Here is a 12,792-nt window from a genome sequence, read left to right on the forward strand (position 1 = left end):
TCATCCTAACATTTACAGAAGCAAGCAATGGTATTTTTTTCTTCTCGCTTTCAATACAACTTCTCTTTTTTAGTAGGTTGAGAAATCTACAGGTACAGGAAATAGACAATCGCAGCCTACCTTCCAAATTTTTTGTTCCAAAAACTGTTTAGTAATCTGAAATAAATTTCAAATTTGTTTCGAAAAAAAAAGAACTTTGTCCAAAACTAAAGCGAAAAAAACTGTAAATGTACGTCTTTAAGCCAACCAAATGTGGCCTCCACACAAATCAATTCACCCTTCCCAAAAAAAAAAAGCTCACCCATCGTGTTTCCTCTATATCCATTTTTGCGTCTCTTCACAATCTTAAGTTAGATGTGGCGATCTTGGGTTGACAAAATAAACACACTAAATAAAACGCCCGTTGAAGAGCCTCACTTATCAAACGAAGAGCTTTTAAAGTAGGGATTTTCTTGCAGTACAACAATTTAGACAGTTATTTATTCGGCTTTTTATTTCTGAATGAAGGAGAGAGGAACAAAGAAAGGCCATTCTCAATTTATGGCAGAATTGTACCTCATCAACACTAAATGAACAGGTATCCTTATTAAGAAGAAGATGTGAACTGTCCAGTAATTGCTCTAACATAAGAATTTAATGCAGGAAAGCTCTGAATGTTTCCTTTCCGACTTCCTTCCTGCGTTAAATTCTTCCTTTGATATGTTTGATGCCAATTTTACATTGACTTGTATACCTGATATCCGTGCGTTTTTCACAAAATTATCTCAAGAAATTATCAATGGCATTTTTAAAGTTCCTGAACATGGAAATAAAGCAGAGACAAGTCAAGGTATTTCAGCTACATCATCGAATCTCTTTTTCATATCAGAGTATTGAAAACGTGTAAATGGCTGTCTGTTAGTCTTAATGGATCATTTGCGGTCAAACGCATATTTATACAATGTTATAAAATCGATCAAGATTGTATGCTTTGGTCCGGTAAGTAATTTTTTGCTTTAACCATTTTTTTAATTGCGGGTTGCTTTCAAAATTCTTACAGTAGTGAATAAACACCAGGAATCAATTATTGAATTAGCAGTACAACAACGTATACCTCTGATCATTATGAAGTTATTCCGTTCTTTTATTGATTTACCACCGACATATTACAGTAAAAACAATAGCGAAAGTATATCAGAAGAAGACAATCTACATGATGGGCAGAGTATTGAAGATGTTGGGAAAATAATGATCAGCATATTGAAGCAGTTCGTTCAGAACCCAACATTTTTACAACGATTGTTGCATGAAGATACATTTTTCATGCTGATCCGTATATTAACTTCAAAGCCAGCAAATAATGACAGCGTTGCAAAAGACAGTGAGCCCATGTACATCCGATGGAAAGAGCGTCTCATAGCTGTATTAGAGTCGATGACGTTCAGTGAGGATGTATGTCAATACCTGTACCATAGGCGCTGTGTTAATTTACTTACAACTCAATGGGCAGAAACTATTTCTAGCAAAAACAAGTTGACTATTGCGGATCATCATGAAATACTAATAGGCTTAAGGCTACTTACCTGCTTGTTCCGTCAGTCATCCAAAGCACGGTCTTACATATTATTCGATCAGATGATTCAAAGTTCAGGATATGTAGTAATTCGGGATATGGTATATAAAGGGCCTTACGAGGGTAAAGTGCTTGATTTGAAGGTAGATAGAATAGCAATTTCTCTTGTGTTCTTCTTAGTAGCTATAGCTGATGAGTTCAATAATAGGCAGACATCGTCCATAAACTAGCAGATTTGACTCTTCTCGGCAAGATAAATTCAATATCAATGGTCTCTGATGGACTTCCTTATCAACATGCAGGTAATTAATAACCAAATGCAAACAATAATGCATTGACTTCTAATCCTGAGCTTGAGATATCAGATTTCAAAATACCACCAGTGACGGGTGATATAGGTAAAATAACCTCGCAGCTACAGCGGGCTTTTTTACAGAATTTTGAATTAACCTCGATTTCCCCTCTTTTATAGATAAAATCGTGAAAAATATAGAAGCATTCAAATGCTTGTCATCATTATTATTGTTTGCTGATCATAGCGCTTCGAATATCACAAGTTGTTCTAAATACTACACAAAGCAACAATTGCCCGCCTCTCTACGCCGAGATATTTTCATATCGCTGAAACAACTCTTACAAGCTCACATTTGTAATTACTTCATTGTTGAATCCACAAATGTTCTGCCACAACTGATAGAAAGCATTGATCTTTATGATCATGCCACCCAAGAAGAAATTATGCAACTGTTACTCTTTGTTATGATCGACCTAAATTTTGTCCCATTGAAAGAGTTGGCTGTTTTGTCACTCCATCTTCAAAGTAAGATATAAACGATGCATTCATTCACTAGCTTGCGATTTTTTTTTGTTAAAAAATACGAAAAGGCAACTCATCTGGAAAGATGATTGCACTTATTTGTACATATTTAATTAGACTATTAAGGACATCTCACAAGTACGATAACGTGGTTCAAGGCGCTGGACTCATCAAAATAATGAGCTTATTATTATCTGATACTATCGAGAAATTACAAAAAGGGGTGCCTATCGATGAAACTGTTGATACATTTTTATATCATGTCATAAACAACTTTGATGTCATCATTAAATGTGTGATTGCAATGAATTACACGTCTAACAATAGATCCCTATTTCGCAAATCGTTTGTATACTTTCATACTTTGTCTCTTGCAGTTTTCTAATTTAGCAATGTACTAAAACTACACGTACTTCTTCTTTTTCAGTTGTCGTGCAGATTTATTTGATTTATTACAATACCAGAAGACTCGTTTAGGTGGTTTGAAATTATTCGAACATTTCTGTGGCAGTATCAGTAAAGATGTACCTCACACTAACATAGATTCTGGTTCTAATATAAGCCCTCCCTCGTCACCTGACACAACAACTGGATCAGCAATAGAAGCCGGAAATGCCTTTACTAAAGTGATGGAAGCCATCCAAATTATACCTAAATATGATTTAGATTTCAAATTAGAAGTTCTTAAAACAATTCACCGTGTTTTTATTGCCCATGAACCAGCACGTAACATTTTTCGCAAAGTGGGCGGCTATGTCAATTTAATCTATATGATTGTGGCTCTGGAAGGCGCTTTTGAAGATCCACAGCAGTTCTTTGCGTCTGCTGGTGATATACCACGAGAGGCTGATGATAACAACTTGCAATGGCTATTAGAAGACAGGATTATATCGTTACTAGAGGGAATATTCTTTATTTTATCAGAATCCATGAGAGAACATGAAATCAATAAGAAAGTTTTTCTGCAAGATGTGGGATATGGTACTGTAGAAAATGCATTAATATTGACTGGTGCTTTCAAAAGAGAAGGTATTCCAAGGAAGATATTTAATGTCTTGTTCGCTTTTGGTCTTGACGATAACTGGAAGTGCAACAATGGAAAAAGTGGCGAAAATACAGATGTAGAAGGAACTTATACAGCTAGTAACAGATTGGAAAGTATCAGATCAAATATTGAGTCTTCTCTGTCGGTGAATCTGGTCAATCCAGAAGTATTACCCACTATTTTACACTTACAAAAATTAGTATCAACATCAGATCCTCAATTATCGGAGAGTATACTTCGTATCATATGTGCATTAGCTCAAAGTTCTCGCGGCAACCAAGTAAAGATAAACAGCTGTGGATTGACCTTAGACCTGCTAAAACGAATTTTTCCGGAGCAACAGGCTACGGAGCTTTTCCCAGTAATTGAATCGCAGGAAAGGGCGATTCTTTTGCGCATTACGAAGCGAGTAATGGCTATGGGTGTAAACCTTAAAGATCTTCGTTATATATTTCAAAGATTCAATGTTAACGATGGCGATAAAGCACTAGAAAGCTCACCTGGTTTATTAGATTTGTTATTACACACCGCATCACGTAGTAGATGGCCGAACTTTTTACAATTTGATAATGATACATCTACACATTCCTCGTTAGAAATACCACGACTATCGGGCTTTCCGCCTCAAAGCCAAGGGTATACTTTGCTCGCATGGATTCACCTTGATCGTCAAGATGGCGGGTCAAATTTGTTGCTCTTTAGTTTGTGGGACAGTAATGCTCATCTGGCTTTTCGAATTTATATTGATTCTCAAACAAAAACTATAAAAGTGTTCAATCCCACAGCACACCACGAGGCCAATTTCACTTCCTTTCAATTTCAAACAGGATATTGGTATCATGTGGCTATTGTTCACCACAAGTCCAGATTATCACTAAAGTCGAGCACAATGAATCTGTACATCAATGGCTCGTTTGTTGAACAAGTGGCATCTCCATACGTATCACAGCCTCCTACAACCGCTGAAGTGACAGAATTTAGAGCGGTTATAGGTTCTTTCGACGAGAATGTATCTAAGCAATCACGACTTGTTTGGGACTTGGGCCCAATGTACCTTATCGAAGAGGTTTTGGGAAAAGAAACCATAAATTTGATGTTTAATCTAGGAGCTCGCTACAAATCACTTTTCCAAGACTCTTTACATCAATATCAAACGAATGAGGCAACCACTGCATTAATTACAAGTTTTCGAACGACGGCAAAATCCCACCGTCTTCGAAAGGAATTAGCCCATTCACCTCATGCTTTTCTGATATCTTTAAAAGATGGACACTTCCTTCAACAACAGGTATCTGAAAATAAGATTCTCTTAGCCATCTTTGCTAGCAATTTCCTGAGTGAAGGAGCTCAAGCTGGCTTAATATCAACTAAATTCAACATGATAACCGAAGTGACTATTAAGGATGAGATTGATAACGGCTCTAGAATACTTCTCAATTCGGCCATTGCTAAAGTAGGCGTTGCCATGCGCCATTTGGAGTATATGGTACATTTGAAAGGGAATCCTCTTGTCGCTTATCCGCTTGGTTTAGACGAGTCAATATGGAATATTGGCGGTTGTGGTATCGCTTTAAAACTCGTTGAACTCTCCAAAGTAAATATTTCAGTAGCAAGATAAGGTATTTTACCTCCATGTCACAGGCTAACATTTTTCACATAGACAAAAGAAATGCTATGTAAATCAACATCTATCCTTTTTGAATTGATCAGATATTCATGGCGTAACTCTAAAGACATAGAGAGATGTCATGGGTATGAAATATATGCCTATCTTCTAAAGTGTAAGCGAGACTTGATTAGTACAGAATTGCTCGACTTGATACTGGTTTTCATAGGCAAAAATACTCAAGAATTAGAGTAAGTATAGTCCTTTTCTATGAATTACAATGAAAACTTGCTAATACTGGCCCGTAACTTTAGGAATTCCACAATCAATAACCCTTTAGCTTATCGTTACATTGTTCTTAATTTTAACATTTGGAAGAAAACACCCCTCGTAGTGCAAAAAACACATCTAGATCAATTTATACTTTTCTTTGAAACTAGTAAAGCGCGACATTACAATTCTAAACGATTGCCCAAAATTCGTAAGTGACAACACACCTATAACCAGATTACTCCATCTGAACGTAATATTTTTTTAGATCTTGTCAAAAAGTTCCTGTTGGCCTTAAGGATGAACGTATATGCTAAGGAGCTCTATTCCAGTCTCACCAAGTCTTTCAAAGCTATTTTATTGATTAACTGGACGACAGAGAGTATCAGAGCTGCTGCAGCGTTTCTAGCATCTACTATTCGTAATAGTGAGTATTCGTATCTTGTGTCTTATCATTTACGATGCTAACTTTTTTCGTTCAGATAATGTAGATTTATTTACGAGCAGCCTCTCCAACCAAGATTCTAAACCATCAGATAGCACAGCTTCAACATTAATAAATGCTTCAATTGAAGCAGAAGAAAGCTTTACAGACAAGGGATTAATCCATGATGTTAGGCAATATGGAAGTACAACTAAAGCTGCTGCAATGCGAAATATCGTGATGGAAGCCTTACAGAATATCCTTTGTGATAATACCAAGGATCTTGAATACATTAACAAATTCAGTCGCACAGTAACTAATAAGTGGCCTTTGTTGTTCTTTACGCCGAACAATAACCCCTATACAGTTTTGATGGCGACACGAATACTATCTCGTCTTTTCATCACCCAAGGCGCAACATTCGTTCACAAATTTAAATCAGTCTCTGAAGGGTTTTTGGTAATGCGATACTTATTACCTACCTATTGGAATGTAATCCAGCTTTATGATGTATTGGCGTTGACTATATTTGGTGTTGATGACGACGAGTTTCTGAAAAATGTTGGCGAAAATTATGATATATCATCTTTATACTCGTTTTTAAAGAATAATAAGGCTGCTGATACAGTAAGAATACCGGAAATCTTGCCTGTTATCTCCGCCATGTGGAATGAAGCAAGAAAATTCGTTGATGACGCTTGTATTAACTCCTCACAAACGCCTACACTGACCCAACCAAGTCGCATTCGTAGTAATAGTGTTGGGGAAACCATTATGAAAGAGAAAGATTACCAAAATATACCAGAGTCATCACGGTCCAATGCTATACATGCTTACAAAAGCCATGTAGAGCTATTTAACCACATTTATAACACTTACACGTCGTTCAAAGATATCTTTACCACACCAGAAAATCTTGATATAGTTGTCAGGACTCTATTTGCCTTTATTTGTGATACGCATCAAATGGCAGTTGAGGACGAGCTGTTGTCCAGAGAAGTCACTATCGCTAATCTTGAATTTGACTCGTTAAGCTCACCTATGTCTCCTATATCTTCCTCAGCTGCAGACGATGCCGCTACCGTTACTAATGCTGTAACATCTAGCAGCCGTTTTATCAAACGAGGTGGGACGGCAGCTTTGACAACGAAAACTTCGCCCCACGTTTCTAATCAAAAGGTGGGGTCTACTGTATCTTTAAGGTAAGTTCCATCAATATCTTTGCATCTCAACTTTGTGAATAATCTAAGAAATATAAACACCCATCATAGGCTTGCAATGTGGAATCAAGCGAATAGTGATGCACATGTTTTCAAAATACCAGAAAATGCAATGATGGACGCTCTGCTGAATTTTGTCGTAGATATCTGCGTACAATTTATCACTAATCCGAAAAGCAAAGGCATAGAAGACTTATTGACAGTATTCGCTGTAAATCTATTATGCTTAAAATACATATAAAAATGATAATAGCTACTTATTGTTCCCGTTTCTGTAGGCTGTTCCTCCCAGTCCACATGAAGAACAAGTGCTTTTTGAAAGCTTTTTGATGACACATATTTTGCAAAGACTAAAAGCCACCGCACAGCTCGACACACACTTATTGCTGGACTCTCATGTCATGGCTAATTTGTCCAAGTTCCTACAAGTTTCAGCTGATGCTGTCATCCACGGTAAATTCAGAGAAGGCGGTATCGAACAAACATACGATCTATTGGCAACCATATTAGAAATTTTGCATACGGATAGCTTTACTGGGTACTATGGAGGGAATGATGCTTCTGTGATGTTATTGTATAAGTCGTTTAATCGTATGGTGATAGCGAAGTTATCTGATTTGGAGTACAATAACTTTGAGCCTGCTAAAATTGATGAATTTATACATCATTGCATACACCATCAAAGAATTATTCTGAGCGCCAAGAATACTGATCTTGAGCTTTTGAAGTGTTTTTGCTATCATCTATATCGGTATCTATTCGTTGCTGACAACAAAATCAGAGATGCTGCTACCAGCGTAAGTTATTTGAAGGATAAAAACCATTATATTTGACGAAATTTCGGCGTTTAACTAACTTTGAAATTGCAGCTGTTGAAACTACTTGTTTTACAAAAACCCAAAGATCTAGAAAATGTATTGAGTATTCGCGCGAAGGGTCTTGAATCTCAAGATTTGATCAGTGGATTTATACACATGTTGGAAATGGTAAATAAATAAATAAGTTGAAAAAAAATAATTTTTTTCTGATAGACTGATCTTAATACCATAACTTTAATAAGGATCATGAATCTTTCCACAGGTGGCTCGACTCCCGTAAAATTGAACTAAATACAATATTCAATGAACATATTAGTAAAGCATGGGATACGATAATTCTCCAAGAGATTAAGTATAGCAGAGAGATGTTCAAAAACTTCGTAACGCGACGCATCAACACACTTAAGAAGGTCCAAAAGCGAGAGTCTCTTGAACGAAGTATCATCGATAGTTACAAAAATGATACTATATTGTGGTCACAAAACATTTATGAAGTCGAGATAGGTCGGTTCGCCAAAGCATTGCAAGATTTTGATGGTCATGAAAGTTTTGTACAGGGTGAATGGTCACGGATAGCTTCAGACTTTATGCGTGAAAGAGCCATATGGGGTATGCAAAAGGCGTCAGATACAAAGTGGCGCTTAGATTATACCGAAGGACCAAATCGTATGCGAAAGCGTTTACAAGAAGCTGTTAATGTGAGCCATACGTCTTACTTATCAAAGCAAGAAGCAGCTGGTCATTCTCATAGAAGCAATCAGGAAGAAAGAAGTCAGACAGTCACTCCACTTGATGATAGCAATGGCAGGAATATAAAGCTTACACGTGTTGCAGCTGATATTACAGCCGACGAGGACCATTTTACTCACGAGAAAAATGATGAGCATTTGATAACCACGGCCGATGGTAGCTCAGTGGCAGAAAATCTCGGTAAATTAGAATTTGATGATGATGACGATGAAAATGAAGATATGTCTTATGAAGAAGATAAGAACAGAAAGGTGCTTCGTTTATTGGAGCAGGGTGATATGGTTTTGGATGTTTATAATGTCAGCCAAATTGCTGGTCTAGATGCATGCGAAGGCTTACTCCTCCTGTGTAAAAATAATATCTACTTAATCGACAATTTCTTCCAGCTGGGCAACGGTGAGGTGGTAGAAATTTGGGATGTTCCTAAAGAAGAACGTGATCAATATTTAATTTTGCTTGCTCAAGCTGCCGGAGTAGAAACTGAGCCAAGAAATCGCTCTTCTGGTGAATTTCACACATGCAGAAAGTGGGCAAATGCTGACCTTCGAGATGTTTTCAAGAGACGTTTTCTGTTTAGAGATGTTGCACTAGAAATTTTCTTAAATGATGGGCAGAACGCGCTTATTACGGTCGCTTTAGAAGAACGTGACGAACTGTTTTCAAAAATTATTAACAGAGTATCTGTACATGAAGAATCCGAAAGTACCGTATTTGATCAAAGTATCGATAAATATACAGCTAGTGGATTAGGGAATACCTTCAAATTATCGAGTATATTTGGTGCTTCCAGTTTGTCTGGGTTGACCCAACGTTGGGAACGTCGTGAAATCTCGAACTTCCAATATCTAATGTATTTAAATGCTATCGCTGGTAGATCATACAATGATTTGACCCAATATCCTGTGTTCCCTTGGATTTTGGCAGATTACTACAGCAGCGAACTTGACCTTGATGATCCGAAGACTTTCAGGGATTTAACAAAGCCAATGGGTGCTCAAACTGCTGAGAGACGGCAAGAATTTTCTGAGCGATATCGTCAATGGAGTGAAACGAATGATCCTGCGCCAGCTTTCCATTACGGCACACATTACTCTTCCGCTATGATTGTTTGTTCTTTCTTGATACGTCTTGAACCGTTCACCCAGCATTATTTGAAATTGCAAGGAGGAACATTTGATCATGCTGACCGCCTCTTTGATTCGATCAGTAAAGCATGGGAATCTGCATCTGAAAAGAACATGGGTGACGTTAGAGAATTGATACCCGAGTTTTTTTACTTGCCTGAATTTTTGATAAATGTGAATAAATTCAATTTTGGGGTCAAGCAGAACACAGGAGAGACCATTGATTCCGTCGTGTTACCGCCCTGGGCACACAATGATCCCAAGATTTTCATTCAAAAGCATCGTGAGGTAAATACTTGAACTAACAATGAATAGATATGGTACAACGATCTTTTTTAACTTTGCTTTGGTGTTTAGGCACTAGAAAGTGATTATGTTAGCGCAAACCTTCATCATTGGATCGATTTAATTTTTGGTTACAAACAGCAAGGACAAAAAGCCGTTGAAAATATGAACGTTTTTCATCATGTATCTTACGAAGGCGCTGTTGACTTAGATTCCATCACAAATACAATAGAAAAAACAGCCACAATAGGTATTATAAATAACTTTGGACAAACCCCACGCCAACTTTTTAAGAGAGCCCATCCAGCTAGGCCACCTAAGAATACCAGAATAACAAATAATAACTTTTACATTGAAAACAACTTGGATAACTTAATGCAATCCTATTTGCCGGTACGAGATATTAAGCAAGAAATTGCTAATATTGACATTTTTGCAGGTAAATTGGGCGTTACAGCGTGTCAACAGCATCTAATGCCTCCGGATGGCATGCGTTATCTTGAATGGGGATTTTCGGACAACAGTTTACGAGTATTATCCACTGAAAGTGGAAAGGTATGTTACAATGTTCACCTTTAGCTCACAATTTATCAGACTGACAAATCTTCAACCCGTAGGTACTGAAAATTTATGAGAATATGCATGTGGGACTGATTAGTTGTGTTTGTTTTGTAAATGCATGCACATTCGTTACTGGGGGGACGGATAATGTAAGTAACGGTAAATGTAAAGATTAACTCAGTATAAAGTCACACTATTAATAATAAATACCTAGCTGGTTTGCATGTGGAGAATTGAAGACAACGGTATGAAGATCGACTTACTAGAATGCTTTCGAGGTCATACTTCGGTTGTCAATACAGTAGCTTCATCAAGAGCCTATGGTATATTAGTCAGCGGATCTGATGTAAGATCAGTTACTCGCTATGAATTTTAGTTAGTAAACTAACGAATATTCTTCTTTAGGATAAAACTGCAATCATTTGGGATATCAATCGGAAACAGTATGTGAGGTCATTGAGTAATCACGAAAATGGAGTTGATATTGTGCAAATTAACAACACTTCAGTAAGTCTTTTCTTTAAATTTGATACAGATTCTTTTAATTCTAACGAATGTCTTATTGATTAGGGTGATATAATCACATGTTCGGGCCATACAATTCGTGTTTGGACCATAAATGGAGATCTTTACTTTAAAAAGTCAGCATGCAATAGTTCGGAATCCATTTTAGCTTGTATATTTTATGAGGTAACTACGCACGTTGAAGCGCAATAGGAAGTAATATACTGTATTATTAAACCTATACTCTAATATTCTAGCAAAAGCTGTCAGAATGGAGCAAGCGTGAATTGATCATAACAGGACATAGGAACGGAATTGTCAAGTTTTGGGCGAAGCATTCAAAACATGGTGAATGGTCGCTTGAACTTGTCAAAGAGATGGCTCACATAAACCGTGCTGATTCTAGCTTCAACAAATCTGACATTGTTTCCCTTTTTCTTTCTCCCTCGAAAGGAACATTATTCACAGGAAATAGGCATGGCCTTGTTTATACCTTTGTATCTCCAGATACCACAGATACTTATCACTACGAAAAAGACGATAAACACAAGGAATGCATGGAATGCTGCAAGATATTTGGTGTTTTGGGTACGCATGTTGAAAATACACCTATAATCGTGGCAATTCCTAATTTTCTTTTTATTACATCACCAAACAGAACGTAGACTACACTGTAAAACTTGTGGAGGTATATTTAAACAATCTGCAGATAATAACTACCTTTTGTTTGAGGTTCGATACTAATAATTGGTTGACTAGGAATCTTCTGTTCTGCATGCATGAGCTCCAGCTTGAATACTTTCTCCGACAAACCTTCTAGATTATGTTCGAGCTGCCACACACACCTGGTAAATTGTAAATGACTCAAATAGCTGCCGGTGGCATAGATGTAAAGAAAATCCTAGAAAATAAAAGAAGATTTAGTAACAATCATCGAGGGGTCCAAGTCTTTTTACTGTTTGATATTACAACATTTTAACATCCATTGTAGACGACATACAACTTTTATAAATAAAAAACACGTATACGTTGGACAGATGATTCCTGATTCATAAGGCCAATTTCTTTCTGTAAGCATTTTTCTCAAAATGTTTCTGCATGTCTAATACCACCCACACGATCATCATGAATACTTGTCTTATACATTTCCTGAATTGAAAGCGATAATTTTAGCTCTCTTCTGCAACGGATTGCGTCAAACATGGCTTTTAATTTTTGGCCAGCATTCCTCAATAGAATTCAAGGATGGCGAGTAAGGAGAAAAGAACAAAGGCTTGAAGCCACGCTTATGATAGCATCTGCAACAGATTTACAATGATGATTTTGACAATTATTCATGACTATACAGAACCCTTCATATCGTGCTTACATTGAAGTCTCTTCATTTCCTAACGATAATTCAATTTACGGCCTGTAAGACATGTGGTCCGTGTAAGAAGCTATATATCAAAAAGACATTCAAGTATTGCGAGTTCGATTAGTGCTTGTTGCCTTACACGGCAAAGATATCAGCATAGCATCGAGTCAAATTTTCAGTGTCATTGAACGCGTAAACCATACTATTATTATAAGTGTTGTCAAACGAAAACTTATATTGCCAAATTTAAAAAGCGTATTTATCTTTCAACTTCTTCAACACCCTTCTTCTTTTCTTCCACTTCTTAGCTCTAAAGCAATGTTATCCTCCACATGCATATACAAGAGTATCATCACTGATAGGATAAATTTAGTGAAAGAAAAGCACATCAACAAGGAAAACCTGTTCGGCAAATCACATATTACAATACATTATGTACTTAATTTTATGCTTCCATGC

General features: G+C 36.9%; 5 protein-coding genes across 5 annotated transcripts; all 5 read left to right on the forward strand.

The window, feature by feature from the left end:
• Positions 1-907: 907 nt before the first annotated feature.
• BDF20DRAFT_195207 (uncharacterized protein) lies at positions 908-2,155 on the forward strand. Its single transcript, XM_053074897.1, has 3 exons — positions 908-1,695; positions 1,765-1,950; positions 2,025-2,155. Exons 1-2 carry the CDS (start codon positions 1,105-1,107, stop codon positions 1,780-1,782), a joined length of 609 nt encoding a protein of 202 aa, XP_052931436.1. The 5' UTR covers positions 908-1,104; the 3' UTR covers positions 1,783-1,950; positions 2,025-2,155.
• BDF20DRAFT_195133 (uncharacterized protein) lies at positions 1,635-2,607 on the forward strand. The gene is made up of 4 exons (XM_053074896.1): positions 1,635-1,695; positions 1,765-1,854; positions 1,918-1,950; positions 2,025-2,607. Exons 2-4 carry the CDS (start codon positions 1,821-1,823, stop codon positions 2,381-2,383), a joined length of 426 nt encoding a protein of 141 aa, XP_052931437.1. The 5' UTR covers positions 1,635-1,695; positions 1,765-1,820; the 3' UTR covers positions 2,384-2,607.
• A 379-nt stretch (positions 2,608-2,986) lies between these two features.
• Positions 2,987-5,758, forward strand: BDF20DRAFT_828883 (uncharacterized protein; the record flags this gene model as incomplete). Its single annotated transcript, XM_053078275.1, has 5 exons — positions 2,987-4,330; positions 4,481-5,008; positions 5,075-5,271; positions 5,335-5,501; positions 5,559-5,758. Coding segments are annotated over 5 exons (2,436 nt in total), but the record flags the coding sequence as incomplete, so codon positions are not given.
• Positions 5,759-6,176: 418 nt separating this feature from the next.
• On the forward strand, positions 6,177-10,490 carry BDF20DRAFT_828851 (uncharacterized protein; the record flags this gene model as incomplete). The annotated part of the gene is made up of 7 exons (XM_053078271.1): positions 6,177-6,916; positions 6,986-7,145; positions 7,213-7,731; positions 7,804-7,920; positions 7,995-9,914; positions 9,984-10,304; positions 10,380-10,490. 7 exons carry the CDS (start codon positions 6,177-6,179, stop codon positions 10,488-10,490), a joined length of 3,888 nt encoding a protein of 1,295 aa, XP_052931439.1.
• Positions 10,491-10,629: 139 nt separating this feature from the next.
• On the forward strand, positions 10,630-11,884 carry BDF20DRAFT_195228 (WD40-repeat-containing domain protein). The gene is made up of 6 exons (XM_053074898.1): positions 10,630-10,818; positions 10,878-10,979; positions 11,043-11,162; positions 11,234-11,564; positions 11,635-11,664; positions 11,736-11,884. Exons 1-6 carry the CDS (start codon positions 10,696-10,698, stop codon positions 11,837-11,839), a joined length of 810 nt encoding a protein of 269 aa, XP_052931440.1. The 5' UTR covers positions 10,630-10,695; the 3' UTR covers positions 11,840-11,884.
• The last annotated feature ends 908 nt before the right edge of the window (positions 11,885-12,792 follow it).

This window comes from Mycotypha africana (genome assembly GCF_025528875.1).
Source record: "Mycotypha africana strain NRRL 2978 chromosome Unknown BDF20scaffold_13, whole genome shotgun sequence".
NCBI classification, from domain to species: domain Eukaryota; kingdom Fungi; phylum Mucoromycota; class Mucoromycetes; order Mucorales; family Mycotyphaceae; genus Mycotypha; species Mycotypha africana.

Bases quoted from the DNA above. Each gene is read 5' to 3' on its own strand.
- BDF20DRAFT_195207 (XM_053074897.1), top strand. From the start codon at position 1,105: ATGAAGTTATTCCGTTCTTTTATTGATTTACCACCGACATATTACAGT.
- BDF20DRAFT_195133 (XM_053074896.1), top strand. From the start codon at position 1,821: ATGGTCTCTGATGGACTTCCTTATCAACATGCAG. The intron at 1,855-1,917 runs GTAATTAATAAC...TTGAGATATCAG, and splicing joins ACTTCCTTATCAACATGCAG to ATTTCAAAATACCACCAGTG. The intron at 1,951-2,024 runs GTAAAATAACCT...CCTCTTTTATAG, and splicing joins ACCAGTGACGGGTGATATAG to ATAAAATCGTGAAAAATATA.
- BDF20DRAFT_195228 (XM_053074898.1), top strand. From the start codon at position 10,696: ATGTGGAGAATTGAAGACAACGGTATGAAGATCGACTTACTAGAATGC. The intron at 10,819-10,877 runs GTAAGATCAGTT...ATTCTTCTTTAG, and splicing joins TATTAGTCAGCGGATCTGAT to GATAAAACTGCAATCATTTG. The intron at 11,163-11,233 runs GTAACTACGCAC...CTAATATTCTAG, and splicing joins TAGCTTGTATATTTTATGAG to CAAAAGCTGTCAGAATGGAG.